The 25,134-nt window shown below is 32.5% G+C and overlaps 2 protein-coding genes across 3 annotated transcripts in view; one reads left to right on the forward strand and one right to left on the reverse strand.

The window, feature by feature from the left end:
- Hsepi (D-glucuronyl C5-epimerase) overlaps positions 1-25,134 on the forward strand; it is a 289,844-nt gene that overhangs the window by 67,085 nt on the left and 197,625 nt on the right. The window lies entirely within an intron of this gene.
- The window catches only part of Drep2 (DNA fragmentation factor-related protein 2), a 100,625-nt gene continuing 91,454 nt past the window's right edge, over positions 15,964-25,134 (reverse strand). The window contains exons 3-4 of the mRNA XM_075381567.1: positions 24,139-24,312; positions 15,964-17,116 (exon numbers count right to left, since the gene is read on the reverse strand). Of these exons, the coding sequence (XP_075237682.1) occupies positions 16,029-17,116; positions 24,139-24,312 (1,262 nt within the window). The 3' untranslated portion in view covers positions 15,964-16,028. The remainder of the gene's footprint in view (positions 17,117-24,138; positions 24,313-25,134) is intronic.

The raw sequence follows: 25,134 nt of genomic DNA on the forward strand, positions 1-25,134 counted from the left end.
ATCGATTACGGTAATCCTACGAAAATATAGAATATTGCGAAAAAAGTAGCATATCGGTTAACAAGGATAATATATATATATATATATATATATCCTTACAAAATAAGAAATCACTTTCTTAAGAAATACAAAATTTAGACGTTATAAGTCAATAATACTTCCAAAAGCTCTACACGGGGCAGAGTTTACAAAACGTTTCCTAAAAAAGAAATCTTCAAAATAGAAACAATTTTTAAGAAAAATTCACGCACTCAAATACGAAAAAAATATTTATAAATTAAGAAAAATAGAACAAATTTAGAAAAGTTAAAAAAAATTGAACGTTCGACTAGGAAAGAAGATTAAAATTTGAATGGAAATCTAAAATTACGAATGAAAGCAGATCAACTAAACGGATTTTTATTAACAAAAATAAACCGATTAAGAGAAACAGAAAAGGATGTGAAAATATTTAACGTACAAAAAAAGCAGACTTCTGAAAAGAAAAACAAAAGAATAGATGAATATGAATTTCCAGAAGAGCAGAAGGTAAAGGAAAATCGTAAACGGGCCGACGAGATGAAAGAAAAGATGAAGCGTTACATATATATATATATAGATAAATAAAGTTCAGTTCAGATCGGATTGCATCTTCGATTTAAAATCAGGTGAAACGGAACAACATAAAACGTAATAGAAATAGTTTAAATTTAATAGAAAAAAGAAAGGAAAATCTTGAGAAAAATCCTAGTACCGAAAAAAATAGGTGGAAACGAATACGAATTCAGAAGTAGAGGAAAAGTTTACGTAAAGGTTGCATTTGTATCTTAACAAAAAACGATGAAACAGAAAATTTTAAGATTCCATCAAAAAATGCAAAAGCAAATTCCACGGCCGCTTAATGAGAACGAACGATAACGGACTCGCAAAACGCATCTTCAACCGAATTTTCAAAAAAAGAATGGAAATCAACGGACCTAAAAGAAATGAAAATATCTGAAGAAAGAATACAAAATAGAACAACGATTTCAAGGAAGAACCGGACAACATTTTAAGGATTTCCCAGAGGGGAAAAATTAAAGCGTCAACGACCGATGAGAAGAGAAAAGGAAAAACCAAAGCGAAAGAATGAAAAACTGTTCGAAGACCAGGAAGAAAGTCTAAAAGAAAGAGAAACCGAATGGTCCTCGGTCGGTAAAACTTGGGGGAAAACAATTTTCCTAATAAATATTTAAATTCTACAAAGTTTATATTAAATTAAATTTTTTTAAAATAATTTTTTACGTAAACGATAAGAAATTTTACGTAAATATTATTGAAACGAATGGAATTATACGCGATATAAAATAATTTAAACGAATTCCTAGATGCTTATCGGCGCGACCAAGATAACACTGCGCGTAATAAAAAAAGAACGAAATGAAGATTTCTAAACGGTTTGCTTGACTCAACGCTCGCATAAAATTAAAAAGTATTACAGACAGGTTGCAAGCGTCTATTACACTTGTTGACGTATTGTACAGAATGGCCGGTAAGAAGTAGACCGCGATTTCAATCCCCATAACGTCTAGCAGAAATGCATTTTCTGACGGGTTTAAAATTTAACGTACAGCAGAGGTGTCGTATTGCGTTTTTCCGAAAGGCTTCTTTTTCACCGATCCCTGCTGCGGTTTGCCGAAGAGCGATTCACCGAGTCGGAACAGAATGCGGTGTGGACTGATGAAACCAAATTTCCCTGTCCGGTAGCGTAAACAGACGTAATTGTGTTTACTGGCGTGCGTTGAATCGAAATGCCGTAGTCGAGTACGAGGATAAAAGTCCCGTCACCACGGTCCGGGAAGGTGGTCCTTTCTTCTTTGAAGACGGCGTCGACGGTGAGAATAACCTGGAGCTCATTAAGGACACCGTTTACGCTTTACTCCGACAGAGAGACCTCTTAGATCGGTCGTAGCGGCAGCAGCTTGGAACTCCCCAGAACGGTGCGATTAACTGTCGCGGCATGCAACACTACGCCGGAACAGTCGGACCAGGTATTCTCTGGAGGTCGGATCGGACGTCGCCAGCCGATCGAATGGCCGGCCTGCTCTCCTGACCTCAACCCACCAGACTTTTTCCTGCGGGGCTGACAAAATTTATTCTCGCGACAACAGCGCTCTACAGGACCCGAAGGATTGTATTTACCGATTGCTCGTGAACCGTGTGCAAAATCACGTGAAAATGCGTCTCTGAGTCTACAAGTCAATCGCACAATGGAAAGAGCGTTTGTGTTGCAAAATAGGCCATCTGTTTTCTTTTCACGTCTACAATGCTAGAAGTTAAAGTACGGTCTACTACTTACGGACCGCCTGTATTTTTATAAATATAATAAATTATTATATTTATGTGTTCGGTTAGAATATTAAAATTTTAATCTTCCATCTTTGTTTTTTGGAATTTTCAGTTATCATTAAATCAGACAAATTTAGTTATTTTTTGTTATTGTATCGTCTTTATCGACGTCTTTTTAATAATTATTTTCGCAAAGAAAAACCATATTTTCACAGCAAAGGTAAAAATATTATTAAATGCGTCGATGTAGAGGAAAAATAAAAAAACGGAAAATTATTCCGCCTACCTCGATCGTAAGCTGTTTGTTCACATTTTTCCCGCGGCGCTACAGGTTCGTGTATCGATATTAGTATTGTGCCGATCGAGTCCAAACGCGATGTTTGACTCGGTCACGCGATAAAACATTTTAATGAAATATCAAAATGTATACATCTAATCGAATGATAATCGTTAATCGATACGCGCGCGCGGTTAGAATTTAACGATCGGTGAACATCGGTAATTATAAATAATCAAATCTTGAAAATTACAATCTTCTTGTTTTATCATTCTATCCGAGTATATATCGATTCATCTATAAATTTTGAAATAATACTAATAATTTTTTAAAAAAAATTAATAATTAAAAGGGAAGACAGACTTTATTAAAAAAAAAAAAAACCATTAAAATAATAAATAATAAAAACCGATACGACAGAAGGGGCACATATTAGAAGATGAAAAATAACAGCACAGCCTTACAATTTTATTAAGTTTTACGTTTATTACGTAATATATATTACAAAATATTATAGAGCCAAGGAATACAAATAGCGTTTTAATTTAAATAATACTCGAAAAACTATCACAGAAAAAATTTTAATCGGACCGTATCGCTGCGATAAGATGGCAGCCTTCATCCTTATTTTACTTAATAAGCAAACAATTAACGTTAAAGGCTTTCAGAAGTAATGCGAGAAACGGAAGAGGAAAATATATCCCGGCAAACGTCATCGTGTAAAACACGCGCGTAATTATGTTTCTGTTTCGTATAATTTAAAAGACTTAATTTATATAACGTTTAACATATTATAACAGCCGTTTTGGCGGACGAACTTTTAAAGTTATTCAGACACTCTGATCGGACTTTTCGATACTATTTACAAATCCGGTGTAACACCTCAGCGGCGGCCGGTATCCAAAATGTAGGATTTGAAAGGAAAATGCAGTCATCACAGTTAAACGAATTACAACGTAAAACTGTTTTTAAAATCAATACCGATCCTTTACGTAAGAAATTAGAAAATTATTTAACCGATTCGTAGCTTGAATTTCGTATCGAGCCCTCGGTGCAGGGATGTTTCGAACTAATCGGTTTGACGAGTTCTTATGCGAACATCTATTTTATAGATCGCGATAAGACCAAAGAGTTGGAAACGATCTGTCGATTGACATTGTTACGGAAAAACGTTCGTTCGTTAAGATCGTTAGAAATTTTTACTGTAATCAAAAATAGTACCGTTAGAGTATATAATGAAATATCTAAGCGATGGATATTCTTAACGTATACTCAGGGACTATTTTGAATGAGAATCGGCGGGATCGTGGAGGTACGCAGATGATCCCGTTCGACCGGCTGGGAATATTAGGAATTAGGAAAGAAATGTTCAGAAATTGCACGATCTAAATATGATTTTAATAGAGATAAGTTCATCGTTGTAAACACACCAGAACATACGGCTATTTCGGATTCACCCGATCAAGTCACCGGAAGATTTTATATATATATATTATAAGTATTTAGGGACAGAAATCGATGAAAGAGTGGAATCGAAAACAAGAATTCTTTCTCGAATACGAGGAGATAAGTAACAATACGAAGAGAGTTAAACATCGATCTTAAACCGCCCTCTTATGAAGCTTTTTGTCTTCCTGCATGAAGAAGAGGCTATTAAAAATAGCCGATTAAGGCGATGCCGAAGAAGATGTATTTGCAGAGGAGAACCCGTAAACGAAGAGATTTTGCGTAGGAAACGGAAAATCCATCGTCGAACTTAAATAGAGGAAAACGTCGTACGATATGAAAGGACAATGACACCGCTTATTATATATAATTTTTATTCCGAGTAAAACGGCGAGGAAAATGCGTATAAATAGCTCATCGACGGACCTTTTTAGAACCGTTGTTAACAGGTTGCGGTAGGCCGACTTTCGAAAGAAGAAAAAGATGTCAAAATATTATTTATAAAGTAAAGAAATCGATCGCTTTAAATCGCTGTTGTCTACGGTAATTTGTACGTAAAGAAATAAATGACGAGTAACCGATCGATAAATCGCGAGCGGATAAATACTTAAAACGAATTTAATAAATAGAATTACTATACCGAATAAGGATAAGCTGAATAATATCTCGGTGAATATTACGATGAGCCGTAAAGAAAAGCGCGGGACAGAAACGGATGGAGAAGACGGTAGCGCCACGGACCTGCCGACGGGCGGAACACCGCACGATAACCACGGCTACGAATAATACCTGTAAACGGTTCCTTTTTTTACAGGAGTAATGAACTTATCGCGGTAAAAATTCAACGTGTTCGTTAGGATTCGATCGACCCGACTGAATCTGTACGATATATTTTCCTCCGTCCCGCAGATTACTTCTGAAATTTTCTTTTTTTGTAATCGGACCGATTTAATTTTCAATAATTTTGTTAATATCAACGGTAGTTATTTTTCTTTTCCTTTTCTATTACCGTCCATCTTTTTGTTCGTCCGGTAAATTTAATAGAAGGAACCGTTATATTTTATACATATCGATCGTTAAATTTAATTAACTTCCATATAAGTTACACGACATACCGTGAATTTCTTTATCGTTTTATAGCGAAGGAATTAATTTATAAATAAATCGATCGACAGGAATCAAGGTACTCTTTTATTATTTAATTAAAAAGACAGAAACAAAATGAGTATTTATTCTACACGTCTCCTTACGTAACCGTTAATATGATGAAATTGCAGAAATAAAATTTGGAGTTTTAGCCTGCGAAAGATAAATGTAAATAAAACAATAAAAAATAGTAAGAAAAACAATAAATAAAACACACACACACACATACACACACAAAATGTAATATAATAATAAACAAAATTAATACAATTTTAACATTTTTATTCATATATACATTTTTTATTCATATAAAGAATAGTTTTCCCACAAGTAACACAACCATATCATTTTTATTATTACTATTATCATAATTAAACGTTTTACTTTCAAACATCATCATCACCTTTGTATCAACATTTAGAAATGTTTTCTTGACTAAGACAAATACTTAACTATATATGAATATTTATACGTGTAATATATATAGATAGTCATATATATATATATATATATTATATATCTAAAACTAATAAATCAACAAACAGAATAGTATAAACAATTTTTAAAATTATATAATTTATATATATATACATATATATATATATAATAACATATTTTATTATTTAGTTATTATGTTATTTGTGCTTAATGACCCGATTGCAATCTATCTATGCTAAATCAAAGATTTTATTCTTTTATTTGCATTTACATTTATATATTTTTAATTATTTTCCAAATAATGTCCATTTATTACATATTGTTTTTATCATTTATAATATTCATTATTAATGACGATTACAATATATATATATATATATATATATATATATATAATTATTATCGTTATTGAAAATGGTGGCGTAAACGTATTTTTAAATCTTCAATAAGGTTTTACAGTCGGTTGATACAACATATGTTTTGCTTCCGATTTAATTACATTCACATTATTTACTACGCATTTCTTTCGTAAATTACATACGATTCCCACCGTACAAAACACAATCGGTTACTAACGATAAAAATAACAATTAATATTATGATAATTATAATAAAAATTGTTATTATTATTAACTATATTTATAAATATACGAAATGAGGAAAAAATACGTCGTTTCAGTCATAATATACAATACTGATTTATTATTATATGTATTTTTCTAAAAAATAATTAGTTGTAAGACATAACATTTTCTTCTAAAATTAAACGTAATAATAATTAACTAACAATCAACAACAAATAAGTACACAAACACGCGAGCGCGAGCGCGCGCACACACACACACACACACACAAACACTCACACATATATATAATATCATGTTAACAAATATTTATAAAAGCATAATAAAAATTATTGGGCACACAAAAAAAAACAAAATATTTTATTATTATTCTACTAAAAGTAAAAAATAAATTTAAAGTTGGCAGTATGAGAGAATAGTTTTTATTTTATTATTATTATTATTATTATTATATTAAATACCTCGATGCAATATAAATTTCTTCTTCTTTATGTCACGTCAAATATATAAATACACATATTTATATTAGCGCTTTATATAATTAATACTCACTTAAAATTCACGTGTATTCATTCATAAAAAAAAAGAAAAAATGAATCTCTTAAAGTAACGCTACCGAAAATAAACGGTTAATTAAGTTACGTTTAAATAAAAACGTCAAAGAAATATTAAAATAACATGTTTGTACTAAATTCGTTCCTGGGAGGGCAAATAGAATAACGTCGAAGGAGAACGAAATAAAAAAAAAGATAAAGAAAGCATTTCGTATATTTTTTGTATTACTTTTATATTATATTTAATATTAAAATAGTATTACGATTTCGGCAGGCGGCTTTTAAAAAATTAAAGTTCGATAAATGAATTCTTAAAAGAAATCAAAACTTTATCGAGTAAAGGAAATCCTCTTGGTATAAAATTTAAAAATGTATGTATCTTTCGATCGCGACAGAAGTAATAAAGAAATAATATCGACATAGAGACAAACGTTTACCTTAAGCGCACCGAGAGAATATAAGTCGGTACGAGCGTAAAGCGCGCTATATAAAGATCACATTTCCGAGATAATAACGGATAATTTACATTCGTCTTAAACTGTAACGTCGAAAAGGATTTAAATCGAGAAAAAATAATACATTTTTTCAAACGTCTAAGGGTAACGACGTAAAAAATGACACAGTGCTTAAAAAATGACGAATAGTTAAAATATTAGTACAAAAAAGAATTAAGAAAAATCGTACAGGAATCTTTATTCGCAAAAGGAGGTCGGGAAAAGAAGACGGAAGAAATCGGAACGCACTAACAAACAAACACGGGTCTGAAATCGAAAAGAATTGAATCGATCGTCCGGCCTTTGCCGACGATATTACGATTTTCTAAGAGAATCTCGAAACGGAAGCGGAACGATTAAACCTTTCTTTTTCTGTTTAGTTTTCAGAAGCACCGTGAGGATGAAACGTACGGGTGTAAATAAAGTGTAGCCTTGTACAGTCTCAGGTCGACCGTTTCTGATATTTGTGATTAATTGAAACCCGACCGACAAACAACACCGGTATCCACGATCTAGTATTCAAATCCGTATAAAAGTAACCGTCTTTACGAGGATTTGAATCTTAGAACTTTCGAGTTCGAAAAGGGGAACGAATAAACCTCCAAAAGAAATCGTAGAGAAGGCTAATCGTTCCTTTTAAAAAGAGAGAATTCACTACCGACATCGAAAATTCCTCCGAGTCTTTAAATACGATCGGATGAATTTAAATATCGGGGACAAATAAATAACATCTGATCGAAGAAGAACGAGAAAAACGGTATCGGCCCGGTTATTAAAAACGATGGAATAATTTTTTTATTTGAAATCGCGGGAATTAAACGCTATGGAAAACGTCGAAAAAAATCCTAAAATAGATAAAAACGAATACGCGAATTTATAAATAATAAATAAATGTAATGAAACCGAGAAGGGCAGATTCCATCGGAGCCGAATCGTTCGGCCGTCAAACGAGAACGAAGATTAAGGTTTCGCGAAGCAGATTTTCATCCGCGTTTACGACAAAAGAACAAAAATTAACGGACCTAAACGGTTCAGAAAAAACCTAAAAGAAATGAAAATATCATTATAAATAAGAAAACCTGTAGCCGGATTTCTAACGAGAGGAGAAAAAGAAACGTACACGATATCCGGCCGGAACAGAGAAGACAAAAATATAAAGCGAAAGAACTAAAGGGAGAAACGATTAAAAGAAATAAATAAATGCGAAGTGTTGCTTCGCGCGGTCTTCGGTCGGCCGAATTCAAATAAAAAAATTGTAGGGAATGGAAATACGTAGCCTGTTTTGCAAACGTACCGACGTTTGTTCGTACAGGCATTCGTAAGCATATTAATTTATTCTCACGCGTAAATCTAATATAACAACAGATAAATTCTGTACAGCTTTATCGACGAAATTACTTCTTTTTTTTTTAAATTATCGACTAGCGTTATTTTTCTAAATTAGCAAATAAATTTCAACGCCGTCAAAAAAACAGGGTAGTAGTCGAAAATAAATCGGGCAAAAGCTTACGCGAGGTAGCTTAAAAGAAAGTTTTTTCCAATCCGTAAAAATGTTGCCAAGTTATACGGATCGTTTCATCCGCTCGCGATACAAGCGGATATTAAATGCGATGTTTTGTCGTTGCGTGTATTTATAATTTATTCGACGAAACGAACGGAGTATTAGAAAAATTATTTCATAATGCGATCGAAAAGAAATCATTATTTACTTTTACTCGTATGTAAAACGAAAACTGTTTTCGATAACCCCAATTTTACCGGACTACCAAGATTAGTGTAATAATTATAAATTAATTTTAAATAAAAAAATAATAGTAATATAAAGATTTATTAATATTATTTTTTGATTGCCATATTTCTAAGTATAACAATTTTTTAAAACGACTGTTTATTTTTATTAAACAATTAATTAAAAAAGTGAGAAAATTTTATTTGCTTTATAATAATAATAATAATAATAATAATAATAATAATAATAATAATAATAATAATAATAATAATAATAATAATACACAATTTTTTTACAGTATGTTATACGAGATTATATTTATTTAAAAAAACAAATTAATATTCTGCGAATTAAATAGTAATAACAAAAAAATTATTGTATGAAATAAATTAAAGCGGCAATAATATAAACATAACAATGGAATTATTATCAGCATTATTACGTATTATTATTATTGGAGATATAGTTAAAACCTTTTTGTTTTACTACTAAATAATATCAACTAACGAAATTATTAGCTGACTTTTTATTATTTATTTTTTACTGTACAATGTTTTTTGTTTAGCTATGTCGGCACCACTTATATCACAACACATCACTTGATTTGTTACATCGCCTTCGAAATTTAAGTTCAGCGATAGATAAAACCTTTGCAACGAGTTAATTTATACCGGTGACTGTTTGATACAAAAAAGCACGACGTATAAATTAATGAAAATAATAAAATTTGATATAAATTATTTCCGATAACGTAAAATTTTTGTAAATAAATCTTAATGAAGAGATCTTTTAAAAAATTTCGCTCGTCGAATAAATCACTCGGTTAATGCCTGTTGTAAAACGCTGATAAAATAAGAACAAATAATAAATTTAATTTAAAAAGATAGATAATTTGGATACGGCGGTAGAATTTATTCGTTTACAAGAGAAGAAAGGAACGGAGTATTTTATCGACATAAAAATGTACCCCCGTTATAGCCGAATTTATTCGGTATTTAAAATTATTTTAAAATAATTTTAAGAATTATTAAATCGAAAATAAATATCGATCGAAAAACAAAACTTTTATTTACTTATTTTCTCGTTCAGGTTTAATAACTCTTATTCCTTCCCGGTTCTTCGTCGCGACTCTAGCCGCTTCCGTTCTCGCTCCTCGATTACCGTACTCGAAAATCTACAACTCTTTCACCGTTTCTCGGCACCTTCCTCGGTCCGTCTCTTTAATCGTTCTCTCCGTCCGTTTTTATTTTTTAATCGTCTTAGATAATAAAAGCTGTTATTATCGGAATTCTATTTTTTCCTTCGTTTAACCGACTAGATTTTTTATTACGGTTAAATTAAAACGACCGCGTTTTGTACGCGGGTTCTCGTGTAATTTTGGAGATACAAATATTTTAACGGTAGTTCCGAAATTTAATGAAATATTCTACTATAATTTTTTTTTATTCGGTAGACGTCAAAGAAGCGTAAAAGTTCAAACAAAGAAAGAAGAATACTTTAAGAACGATTTCTAAATCTGTCACCCGGATGCAAAAGAGGATATATATATAAAAAATAGTACGTTACGCGAAGAGCCTATAACGATAGCCGTCAATGCGCGACGGCAAAGTAAGTTACCGCACCGACCTTCGTAAACTTCGCAAGAGCGCATTAACGACCGTTATAGAGCATTCTATATCGTATTTTTTCTACGGCCGAGCAAATATTGTGAAAATCAGCCGATACGTTAAACAATACCCGCTTCTAGACAGTCGGCGGTGGAAAAGAGTAGGCTTTTGATCGGTTGAACGTCTTTACGTAACGAAAATCTGTTTCATAACGAGGGTCGTTATGAAACAGGTTACAGCCGCCTGATTCAAGCGTTATAATACGGCCGCAGAAAATTTTTTTCTTATAATACTAACTCCTGGGTTTTTAGGCGTGCGGCTAAACAAGAATGTAGATATCGAATTTGTAGCAAAACGTAGGTAAAAGAAACCCTGTTAAATTTAAAGAAAAAAATCTTTGTCGGGTTATATCGTGAACATCTTAATGTAATACGTTTCACGTGTTGTGAAACGTATTACGTTCGGAATAGGATAAGTCCATCGATCGCTACTAAATCGATTTTAATGTAACGATAAAATTTTTCTATTTACATCGATTTGCTACTAGTAAATAATCCTTTTTCCAAGATCGGTATTAAACGGCATAATACTCGTAATATAGACGGGTACATTTTATGTCGATACAGATTGTTATATGCGTTTACTACGGTGAAATCCTAGAAATGCCGACAGTTCCTTTATCAGGTGTTCACGAAGAATATAATAATTTAAATATTTATTAAGAAACTCGTAGGCAGTTTACATATATATAAACGACATCAAAATAAATATTTAATTCGGGTAATAATTTTCGATACGAAAATGACTTCTCGATTAAAAAAAAAAAACGAAAAAAGTCGACAATATATACTGCGAGTCACTGTTGTAAACGAGGATAAATTCATTAAACGGCAGTGAAAAATGACAAAAGTTTTCTTATTTCTACAGAACCTATTAAAGCTAAATTTTAAATATTTACATTAGAAACCGACAATTTTTTACTTTTTGTTTTCTTTTTCTTTTTAAATAAAAAGTTTTCTGGTGTATAATATCATTCTTTTATGTCCCCATCGTTGAAACATCCATTTTTTGCAACCGGATGACAGACGTAATCTATTTTAGATATTATATATATACATATATATATATATAAATTAAAAAACATAAATCACGGGACCGAATTCGGTAAACGTTATTTCTTGATTTTATAATTTATTAAACGATGGCAGTTCTAACTCTTAATTTATTAAAAGGATAATTAATTAAGTATACGGTTTCGTAAATAAAAAAATTAATTAAAATAACAATTAATAAGGTAATATCGTTAATTAAATTTATTTAATTTACTACTTTATACAGAGACAAATAATTACAAAAACAACAGACTTTAACGATAACTAAATTCGGTATAAACTGACGATTTAGAAGCCGCATTACATCAAATACGCTAGAAATAATACGAATAACTACCTGGGATATTATTACTTTTTATACGTGCAAAAAAAAAACATATAATTAAAGAACTTCATAACACTGTATATATATTCATTTTTACATACGTACTAAATTATTAAAAAGAATTTTTTTATTACATCTAAAATTCTGAGGTTAATAATACTTATTTATTATTATTATTATTTTATTATTATCATTATTACATAAAAAAACTCCACTAGGATGAGTTAAAATACAATTAGTAATTAACTGATTGTTTTTAACAATTTCGACTACAAAACGAACTTACATAGAAGGCACTGTCATCATGCTCCAAACATTTTTCTCTCCTAATATTTTCCATATATATATATTTTATCGTAGACTATCGAGTTTACTTTTATTATTATTATTATTGTTATTTTCTTTTTTTACGTAACGTAATATTAAAAATAATATTTTATCGTTAATAAATGAAAGGAGAAAACTAGCAAAAAAATTAGTCCGTCAACATTTCCTTTGAAAGACGTGAATTTTAAATCTACAAAAGTCAGTTGTAAATAATAATAAAAAACCCAGTTATTCTTACTTTATTTCAGCAACGATTTATTTTCTATTAAAATTTATAAACGTATTGTTTAACGTTATTACAATATACTAAATTAAATATATATAAAGAAATACGTAATTTTGAATACCTTTTGTTAACCGTTATAATTTTAAACGAGGCCATTATTCGTTTACGTCAAAGTTTGTAGATAGATTTACACCTAATTTTAAAAAATTGTAATTTATTTAGAATTTATTATTAAATTAAGAATTTTTGATAACGTAAATTATAATTAAATAATAATAAGTTTTAAGCGTTTACGCGTATATAAATCGCGACAATCGTATAAAAATCGTAAATCTGTATTATTAAGTTATAACGGGATTAAATTTAATTTTCGATCGAAAAACAGATCGGTAAAATACAAGATGATCTTATAAAATTACATTTATATATTATTAAAGACAACGAAAAATAATAATTATTATTATTATTGTTATTATTGCCGATAACGTAAAAATCTATCGACCAGTTTCCGGTCAACAGAATCGTACGACGCTGCGGAAAGCGGTAAACGAGGCTAGGATTTGATCCGTTTAAAACGGTCTTCCTTTAAATTCGTACGAGCAAAGATTACGAGAAGGGCTAACCGGTTACGTTTGAAATTCGATTAAAAGGGTTTCCGAGATTAAAGACCCGGGAGCGCTTTTAGTTCCCCAGCTTTGATTTGTGCGCCACACGGTCTCGGTAACCGGAAGAAATTTGGACTGTGACGATATTTTTAAAATATATGTACACGGATCCGTCTGCATAAGACGTTATTACGGCCATCTTGAATCGCGGAAGAATATTTACGGTGAAGCCGTCCAGAAAATGTTTATACGGGTGTCGAGATAGAGATCTTCTGGCGTTTTCGTAGGTACTCGGAGTCGCTTGTAAATCGACGGCTTTCACGGATTTGAGATTCATTAGGGATTATCTACGCGGAAGTAACCGATCAGGAGATCGCATTAAGATCTCCTGATCTTTATGTAAGAAGACCGTCAGAAGCTCCCGAGCTTGCGAATAGACGTGCAGATTCGATCTATCCCGACAGAGCAACTCGTCGGGTAATCGCCGATATAAGTGAGCGACTTACGGTTTCATTATTATCCACCGCTTATCCTACCTGTTTTGTCGTCCTATTCTGCTCTCGATTGTCTAATTATAACTCTACGGCTGAGGTTTTTTGAACTCTATAGAATATTTTTTTCGGAAATATTTGTTTTTCTCGCGCTTATTCTGCCGGACGGTTTTCAATTTGTATTTCTTATTATTATTTACGTTTACGTATTCGTATCGGCGTGCGGCATACGAATATTCTTACTGTTCAGCCGCTACCCGCTTTTCTCAACGACTCCCTGTAGATTCCTACGGAAGATACGGTTAGCCGTAAGGGATGTGAGGAGGCCGACAAATAAATAATAATAGGCTCATTCATCCTTGAAATATGCCACGTCTTACACATGTACGGTCTTAACCGATTATAAATTTAGTATTTGTGAAGCCTGAAGCCTATCGACACCGAAATGCAACCGATCGAAAATTCTCATTTATATTTCAGATTAGAATTAAAATTAAATCCGTCGTTAATACTGAACGTTTAAAAACTACTAAAATATTTACGGGTAATACTAAAGGAAAAAATTACGATAGTAGGCCGACGGTACGTAACTCGTAAATAGACGGTCTGTATAAATACTACAACCCTTAATACATTTTAACCCTTTAAAAGAAAGACGTTATCGATTTATCTTTTTTAACACAAACCTTTTAAAATAATAAAAATAAAAAGAGAGTACGATATATAAAAATATTATTAAAATCGAGGGTAAAAAATTAAGTATTTCCTTTTTTAAAATTATAAGAGCGCGTATACATATCAAATGCGTAGAATATAGTGTCGAATATAAATAACTAAAATCAAATAATAGAAGTATAATTACAAATTAAACCTTTTAAAATTCCAGCCGTTTAAAAAAACAACTGATTTTTTAATCCCAGGATTTTAAATTTAATTACTTTTAATTTAAAAGAGTACAATTAAAAAAAACATAATTAACTGAAACTCGTTAACTTATTATACGATCAGAAATATTTTCAACGAGAACAGTTTTTCCATATCGTTATAAATACGTTCGAATTATTTATAAAAAAAAAAAAAAATAATATACGTAACAAAAAAAGAAGCTAATATAAATAAGAATAAATAAATTATATTGCGATAATAAAAAAATAATTTAATACTGCGATCGGCGATGTATTTTAATTTTGTTAATCTAGCTTAAACCGGTTTGATCTGGTAGGGGGAAAAGCTAACCCGATTTTATAAACTATGAACTATACTGCATTCAGTATGTTTGTTTAGATACGTGAGTTTATATTGTACGTTTTTCAATAGTTAACGTATAATTAATTAATTAATCGATATATAAAAATAAAGTTTTTAATAAAAACGTAATTTATAAACGATATTAACAAACAAGCCGGTTATAAAAAAATAAATAAATTAAAAACTTTATTAGACATCTTTTGTATTTTTAATATATATTACAATACCACAATGACAGATCCTTTCAGTATTTCTCGAAAGGATAAATTTTATACTAAAATTAAAAAAAAATAAACTGGTTTAATTTAAATATAACTTATATCTATAATAAAAAAATTAATCTGCAATAAACCAGACATAACCAATTTAATATTACGACAACGAATGAAATAATTTTATTTTTTTAAAAATAAACAATGAGTTTATAGTAAACAAGCTGTTTTAATCTTATTAAAAAAAAAAGCTCTTACTTATTTACTAAATTACTTTTAGACAATAAATTTTAAATTCTAGAATAATAATCTTTATTATTATTATTATTTATTATATAACACATTTAAATATTTCTCTTATCTAAAATTTTAAATAAACAACAAGAACTTATTTTATTAAAAAATAAATTAACATAACAATAAATTTAATATAGTTCGTACTTAATTTAATATTGATTTAGACATTTTTTTAATATATATATATATATAATAAAGTTATTATTATCATCATCATTATTATTATTATTATTATTATTATTATTATACGGCAGTAAAATTATTACCATTATTATAGTTATATTATCAATAGAGTCGATGGTGGTTTTCTTTAAATGAGCAAGATGTCATGTATTTACGGTAACGGTATTCATAATTATAACAATAGTAATAATATAATTTTTTACGATAAATAATAATAATGATAATATTTTGACCCGTGTTTTATATATTGAGCGATTTAGTTTTATTATTTTCAATAATTTATCGGTTACAATAATAATAATAATAATAATAATAATAATAATAGAATTAGATTTTATTTGAAGGAGCAGGGTGACAGTGTATCTTTTTATTGTAATAATTATTTTTTTTATTATTATTATAAAATTGATTATACTTATATTAAAGTCTATCGTCTTCTTCTTCCGGCTCTTCATCGTGCACCTCTTCAGACTCTTCTTTATAACCCGGATGTTCGGATATCGCGTAATAATTGCCGTTGTATATAACACCGAGCTCTCTCAACACATCACCGCGTATAGTAGCTTTAATAGTCCAATTGTAACAGTCTTCCCCCTCGCTTTCTCTATCTAACCGTTCGACATCCAGTATTTTAGAGCTTAGTCTCTCTAGGATGATGCCGATATCCTTTATCGTCAGATGTCGTTTTTGATCTACCGATAACTGATCTATCAACAGGAGAAACTTTTCCGTCGTGACGGCCTCCTCTTCCATCACTGTGTTCTCCGCATCCGATTCGGAGCTGTCGTGCTCCTGTCCGGGGTGTCGGGAGGTACACCCCTCTATGTCTAAAAAACGGACGTGCCCTTTAGGGACGCCGGCGGCCCTTCGGGAACCGTCCGATATAGACGACGGATGTTGTTGGGGAGACGTCGATAGCGAATCCTGTATCGGCGACGTCGCCACCGATTTATGAACGGCTATTTTCCTACCTTCTTCGTGTAGCGCGCAACAGTGAAAATCGCATTCGGATGCGTTGTTACCGGGCGATCCCGCTCTCGACGAACTACCGGCCGGTTGATGGGCGTGATCGGCGCACTCCGGCGTATGAATGTGTATAGTATTACTCTCGAACGACGAGCCTTGTTTGCTTAACCTCGGATAACCGGACGCAGACGTCGAAGCGGCCCCTACTCTGTCTAAATCGTCGTGATTTATAACCGTTATCTGCGGCGACGCCGTGTATCTCGGAGGGTAAACGTCGTTTATCAAGGTTTCTTTCTTACCTGTACTGTCGACGCTAGTCTGTATCACCAAAGAGGATTGTTTTTTCGGAGTAGCCGAACCGCTGCTGGCAGCGGTACCGAGTCCGCCTTCACCGCTTCCACCGGCCTTGTGTTGACGCTGATCCCAATGAAGAACGACCGTGACGCGACCCTTGTTGTCCATAATCTTCCAAGACGGCGTTTCATCCTGCAGTTCCAAAGCGTGGATCGTCTCGCAGACGATCTTCGGGATGGCCGAGATGGCTGAAACAAAATTACTTAGCCTGTGTATCAATCGTAAATAAAATCGATTACCGAATGGGAAAAAATATCACCTTCGACCCGGCGACAAACGCGCGACTCGTGTTTCTCGAATTTTCAATAATTAACCGATCTAGTCTCGAATTCGTACGGTTTATTGGCACCGGCCGAAGAATACGGATCGTTTAATAGACTTAATCGAAGGTTTCCGAAACTTTCTCGCCGACGCGTTAAAAAAATTCGGATAAATAACTAAGTTCGTATAAAAACAACGCGCAAACTTCGACTTGAGTTTATGAAATTATGAATTTTACAGAAACCCCGTCGATGAGTTTTGAATGATTTTAGTTTTTGAGTTCGGGAAAAACTCAAATTTATCTTCTACCGTCTGTAATCGAAACCGAAACGGACAGTTAAACGTGATTTCAAGAAAATCGAAGCTGTCGTTTTGGAGTTTCACGAATATTAGACTACAAAATACATACTCGATAGACGATCGGGAAACGGCTGTAAGTACATTTTTTGAGTCTCTTACGAATATCCGCACGTGACATACGAGAATAAAGTTTCGGTTTACCTTATCCACGATCTGGTTTATCGACCTTACGACCGATCTTACGATTTATCGACCTTATAATCGGTTTATCGATCCCTGACGCGAATAAAACGATTAAACGGCGTATCTGATTTTACTCGTTTTACTGTTAAATGAGGTTACGATACTTTAGCTTCAAATTTCGTCAACATTTCACAAGTAAAAACCGATAAAGACTCTTGGAAAACCGGTGAATCCGGATGTATATATAGTTATTTACCGATCAAAGGTTCAGGGATAGTAAGGGTTTGATCGTATTTTATCAATTTTACAGGAGAGCCGGTTTTTATAATCAAATCGTTGTTAACGGTTAAAAATTGTACCGTTTAAAAACGATTTCATCCTAAAATGTATTTTATAACGTAAATGCAAACGAGATACAAAAATTCAAATAAAATTATTTTTTCATGACGCGTAGGCCGAGCTCCTTTACTCCTGTGGATCGGACCGATCCCTTTTTTCTCCTGTACAATTTATCTATTCACTTGTGACTGCGTGCGCTCGTTTTTCCCTAAGATGATCGAACGGGACGATCAGGATCGTCTTTAAGATCGTCAACGTCGATAATACAAAAATCAGAAAATAACGGATCGCGGAACGAAGTAATTTTTCTCGGGATCTTTCAAATATAAAGACCGATATCGTTAAAAACATTTCTGTCGTTAAATTCAGTATTTTTATAGGACGCGACACGGGAAGACGGGTGACACGCGAGCGCGTAACAGGCTCCGAATTATGTCGTCTTAGGAAAACAAAAAATCGGAAGACCGAGGCCGAGATCGGCGGAGTAAGCGATCGATTTAACTATTTATACCGATGATGAATACGATGATATTTTCTCCGTATAATTTTATTTTTAAAAATAGGTTAGAATTTTTTCTTTCAGAAAACGTAAAATCTATAAATACGATCGTATATATAGAAAAATTCCGTAATCGTACATAATAAGTTTATTTATTATAATAAATAACGTTTATTTGAAAACGAATAAATTTAATTTTCATTTAATACGATCGATTATAATTTAATGTATCTCGTAAATGCATTTTTATTAATAAAACCGATACGTAAATATAAATAAGGTAGTTGTATTACAAACACACAGTTACGTGCATATATTATACGTATTTATCGTAAACCGATTCTACGTGGAAGTCCAAGTTATTAAAAAAAAAAGGCGATTGAAGCTTCGCTTCAGTTTTCCACGCCATCATCATCATCATCATCATCGTATCCGATGAATGCGTAGGTCGTAAGGCTATGTACAGAGAGAATGTGACACCGTACCGTGTTACGAGTGAGAAGCGTAAGGTCAAAGGTTATACCTTGCGGCAGTATTTTATCTCTCGGTACACCACATAGAGTGCAATAATATTCCGTCAACTGAATTCGTGTAGGTGCGACTTAAAAAAGAGCGCGAGTTATGTTAGTAATCGTTCCCTCCTTATTCTGTCAGCATACCCATATGCGTGTTATGGCACGCGAGTGAACACCTTGAAATTTATGCGTTTTTAAATAATCGTTAATTATGAAGTAAATAGAATACAATATTAAACGGAACCGACTTTAATTGTAATCTAACTTAACCTCATTCGGATAAAACTGTTCCGTTTAATCGATGTGAAAAAACTTACGTTACAAATTAGAAACAAAACTTGAAATCGATAAGATTAGCCGACTAGTTTTTTTAACTAGTCCGTTTTTTAGACGAGTCCGCATTAAATTATAACGTAAAAGGGCCAGAAAGAACAAGAAAATCACTCTTATAAAATTAAAATCGTTCAGGATACGCCCGTTTGGTCTTTCTTAAAATAAAAATATAGACGTTCCCGTTAAAATAAAAACTTATTTAAATACAGGAGTTTTCAAGTTTTCCGGTTCGCTTTCGTACCGGTTATAATTTAAAAATAATTCGGTTACATTTTTACGTCACCGCTCTGTAAAACTTTAGCTGACCTTTTAGGAATTTAAAAAAATATTTTTTTTGTTTGAAATTAAATAGTACGTTACTACTACTTAAATATTCTTAATAAAGCGGAGTAAAAGCGACGATTAAAAAATGTACGGATTAAATAAAATTTTTCGATTACGGCAAAACCAGTAGAAGTCAGCCGCCTATAAAGCTCTGCCTCCAGAAATCTACCGGAAAACGATTGAAATTTATCGTAACGAATCGATCCGCATAAAAAGAGGTTATGTTATGATAATACAAATTGCAACATGAAATTTTTTTCTTCGCTTTTATTTATATCGTAATATAATTAATAGATTTTGAGCGTAACATACTAGTACCAAGGAAAGCATAAATTTTGTTGCGGTAAGGTAGGTCAGCGATTCTCTCTCGATTAAACAAACAGGGGGCGGTTGAAAACATTTAGAACTTGTAACGATGAGTTCTTAAATCTAATTTTTATACCTTTAAATTATTTTTCGATTAATATACGCCGTAACGGTCGTAGTAAAAAGTATTTGCATTAATTACTAACCTGTTCTGGGGTAAAAAATATATCGTCGATAGTTAGTTCTAGTCGCATTATTTCTTTGCCAATAAGTTTGAAACTCGGTAAGCGATCTAAGATAAGATGTCTTTTCAAAAAGGATCTTACATTACTCGCCGGCCAATTTTCTTATTAAACGACGCGATTTAATTTAATTTCTATTTGCATATAAAAAAATAAAGAAAATTACAATTTATCACCGCTTTATAAACTCAAAACGTATTATTCGTAACGTTTAAATAAGTCGATCGAAACAAAAATCGATGCGTTAAGCGAGGGATAGACTTGCGATCGGCTACTATCATTACTTCAATAACCCCGAACAGACGTTCTATGATAAACAAATGCTTTCAAAAATGATAAAAAAACCCACAGATATTTTTAAAATGTACCCTATCGACTGCAAAATAAACGATCTTTTCTCATTTTCTTGGTCAAAATTTCTTAAGCTGTTGACTTTAACGGTTATAATTTTACTTTTTCGGTGATACAAGTAATACAAAAAATTTTTTTTTTTAAATTCAACCCCCCCCCCCCTCTTAAAATTGAAATATATATTAACTCTGACTCCCTTCGGTTTAAATATTTTTCAAAAATTTTTTGAAAGTTTACACTTCACATATATAGCTGTAGAGCTCTATATATGTTTTAAAATTATTGACCACGGACCATAAATGCGCATTCTTTTTTCTTTTTGGGTTTAACGTTTTTACTTTTTATTATAAAAAAAAACTTCTATTTTTTTCACCTCTTCAAAGGTCATAAAGATTAAAGATGTTTTTGGGCCTGCACTATATCCGAACATCAAAATAGAAGCGATTATTTTTTATTACTTTTATAAAAGTTATACTTTATTTTTTAAATATTTTTAAATAATTCCATTTTAAATTTACTTTCTTTTTTCTTAGAATTAGTTTCTTAATAAATAAATTTTTCCTAAATTTTCCCTACAGAATAAGAAAGCCCGCTAAAATCAAAATGTTTTTTTTATTCGAAATTTTGGAATTTTGATGCTTTAATCTTATTTTAGTATTCACTATAATCGATAGAAAAGCCTCCTTCATACATGGGCTCCCAAATTTTAAAAGATTAGGAAATAAGTTTTTTTTTTGAATTCAATATTACAAAACTAATTCTGGTGAACGGTTTGCTTAGTATTTCTCCCGCCACCACTCCATTCGGTCGCCTTAAAGCATAAGACCGAACGTCTGTGCCGCAAACGGCTACTGAACCTCGAACAGTTTAGCGACCGTTATCCTAAGTAGCTCCTAGAGCTTACCTAGCAGTGGGAGCCGACTAAGCGCGGTGCCATACACCATCGGCTTACGTGTTCCAACCGCTCGCTTGTCGTATAATTCCTAAAATTGGTAGGCGCACACCGTCAATTACTAAAAGTATATATGATAGCCGTAATAAAATTTATTTCGTCTAGGCGGCAATTCGCTGCCACGCCTAGGTCGCTGAATGCCAGCAAGTACCTGTCTACCATTTTATAGCCCTTGGAGCCGTAATAATTAGCTGGTGGTCAGGCGTACTCTGGATTAATTTCCCACGGCAATGCGGTAAGAGTCTTTCCCTTAAGCAAACTACGGATGCCGGTCGAAGAAAGCAACCGCATCTAGGAACTCCCACACGGTCCGATAACGCGGCTCTCACCACATTGACTCGCCGCGTGTGTTAAGCAAGTAGCGGCGGAAGCCGCTACTTGCTTAATGCGGTTGCTAAACGGCAACTTTTCATCAAACAAAACACCTAGGTACTAATGAACTCTGCTTATGAACTTATGAAGCCCGCATCCTTTTCCAAGGGTTTGTATAAGATCGAATACAATCCGTAAGTGTTTTAGCTACATAAGGAACATTAAATTCGTGAAAAATTTATCTAATCTTCGACTAAAATTTTTGATAAACATGACCCGTGAGATTCATAAAAAAACCAGACAACTGAGGGTTTTTTCTGATGCACGGCTTACACACACAACTTAATTCAAACTATTTATCGTTTTATTTAAAGATATTATTTTTTTTTTCGTTTATTTAATTCAATGATTATAACTAAAGCGCGCGCGCGCATACCGTATTTAATTCGCGCGGGTGTGCGGTAATTGTGGCGACCGTCGTCACTATCTAAATTAATGTAATTTCACAAGTTACACAGAATTTCGCTTGTGCGGTCGGCAAACCGGTGTTACCGCGAGGCTTAACGTATCTGGTACCGAGTCGACCGGGCGATCGAGTTTGAGACCCGGCCAGACAGTTACCTTTTTACGCTTTAAATATTATTCATTAATTCAATTCTACCGCTCACCTGTAACGTCACAACATAGCGGGGGTTTTGGGAGAGGGGTGATTTTGCAAAATTTTTTTTCAAATATTATTACGTTTTAACCGTTAACAAAGAGCCTAAGAAAAATACGACCTTAATCAGGCGAAATCTCTATATACCGAGGGTGTCCTTGCTATAGAGCCTCACCCCCTTGACCTTTTAAGTTGAAAATTTGAAGGCATCAACCCGTTTATATTTGAAGGCCCCGTTTATAGAACTTATCCGATCAAGTTCAGTCAAAATCGGTCCTGTAGTTCTGAAGATATAAGGTGATGTAGAAGCCGACACCGAATATACATGCGTACATAACGCGTGTGTGTTATTTAAGATATGCCCAAATGGGACCGATTATAATACTTTCCCTTCTAGAGCAGACGGGAAAGTAAAAAATACAAGAAAATACGCGAATCGAAAGTCGAATTTACGCCGAGTACATGTGCGGTTTACCGTGATGAAATTTCTTAGTTAAGAATACAGAAATGTACAGCGCTTTTTTGTAAGCATGAGGATGAGATCAGACGACGATGTTAAATTTAGTAGAACTTTTCGATATAAATCGAAATTCACTATTTCTCAAACCGTCAAAACTTTGTTAAACGTGTAAATAGTCGTCGTTCGCTTTAATTTTATTACCGAACGATTTGATTTTACATGTACGATAATAATACAAATTGATCTTATAAAGACGATGAAATTTGATTTATTAAAAGAACGTCTAGGTTATTTATCTATAGGATTCTAATTTACGATTTATATAGCAGTGAGATCGGTCAGGTTTGAACTGCGGTTAACATTCCGCGGGCCATAAGAAGGGTACAGTTAAACTTTCGTAACGATTAGTCGAGTGGTTTTTGCGTTTATCGGAAACAAACGAAAATACGTTGTCTGTTTTTACAATAGTGAGATTTATACAGCCGTAAAAAAATTGACCTTAATTTCGTTAAGATAAATAATAGAATCCGTATAGTAATTTAAGGAAATTGTTGTCGCGGTAACAAAATAACTTCTTTGCTACTAATACAGTAATATCTATTAAGAATCTGAACGTTATTCGTCACCGAATATACTTTTCGGCGATTGTGCCTGTACGCTGTTTGTAAACTATCGAAAAATCTCATGTTTTATTACCGAATATCAAGTCGTTTTCGACGAAATAAAGATTTTTTCATTATTATATAGATTTTCTTCATCGACCTATCGATACGAAATAATTTACTTTTTTATTTTTTAAACGTATCTATTCTCGATCGAGAAAACTATTTCGCGAGTAAAACTAACGAAACCGGAAAAACCGTACGTTCAAAAACGTCTAAATTTAAGCCAAAATAACCGTAAAATACTGTTAATAAAAACAGAATATTTTTTTTTAATTTTGAAAACGAATTTAAGCAAATAAAATAAAATTCATCTCTGTTTTTGACTTCGATTATTCAACGGATCGATCTTAACCTCAAACTGATTAGCAAAGATATAAAGCGACTGGTATACCTAAAAACAACAAAGATAAATTTACTTCTTTAGATAAACAAAAAATATATTTATTTACGTATCGTGAATAAAATATTAAAATTAAATTTATTAATTATAAATATTAAAAAAAAACTTACCGGTTCGTATTACGTCCACGCCAGTGGGATACCAGCGTTCCCCCGGTCTCAGCAAGAGGATAACTGTGTTATTCGGTAAGGTACGAAAGTATTCTCCATCCTCGACCTGAGTACCGTCTGATTCTAAAACTAATCGAACCGGTTCGTTCTGAGGAACCTGAAGCTTTTCTTTACCTATACACGTAAAAAAGAACATATTAAACGCACGCGCACACACTCACTCAGACACACATATGTTTCACGTGTTCTACTGGTGAAAATAAGGAATTTTACTCGCCGCATTTTGATATATTATGTTTTTCATAAACTTCGAAATTTTTACCGTTTGTGTTTAGTCTCGGTGGACGATACTCGTACTGTTTTACTCGGAATGAAATTCTTTACGAATTCTATTGTTTGTAAACTTTCACGAGCTTATTTTATTTTACGCCGAACGTAAAATAGCGTGTTTTTCGACCGCAAATTTTTATCTTTTACCCTACATTTCTTGAAAAATATAAAAAATTTAGTTCTGGAACCTATATTTTTCGATCCTCAGGTAAGTTTTAACGTAAAACTACTTCTCAATTTGATTCCCACGAATTACAGTCCGGTTTACTTTTACCGAAGGCGCAGAAATCAGGGCGAAATCTTTCGTACGCTGCCATTCACTAACGAAGGGTTCCGAATCTACGTATATATCAGCTTTCTTCTTTATTTTTACCAGTACAACACGTTCTGAAAGTTTTATATATATATATGTGTGTGTGTATACGATATATATGTATGTATATTTTGACATCGGTTTTCGGCTTATTAACATTCCTTAGTCGTAAATAGGAGATATTTTTTCTTTGATTATGCCTGGAAGGTGTAAAAATTTGGCCGCTGAATTTCGGAACTTCAAACGATCCACCGCCCTTAAAAATATTAATTTAAACAGTCCGTTACCGACCGAGTCGGAGCTTCATCTTGGTGTAAAATGACAGTCGTTAATCCCATTACCGATCGATCGAA

This window comes from Lycorma delicatula, chromosome 13, assembly GCF_047948215.1.
Source record: "Lycorma delicatula isolate Av1 chromosome 13, ASM4794821v1, whole genome shotgun sequence".
NCBI classification, from domain to species: domain Eukaryota; kingdom Metazoa; phylum Arthropoda; class Insecta; order Hemiptera; family Fulgoridae; genus Lycorma; species Lycorma delicatula.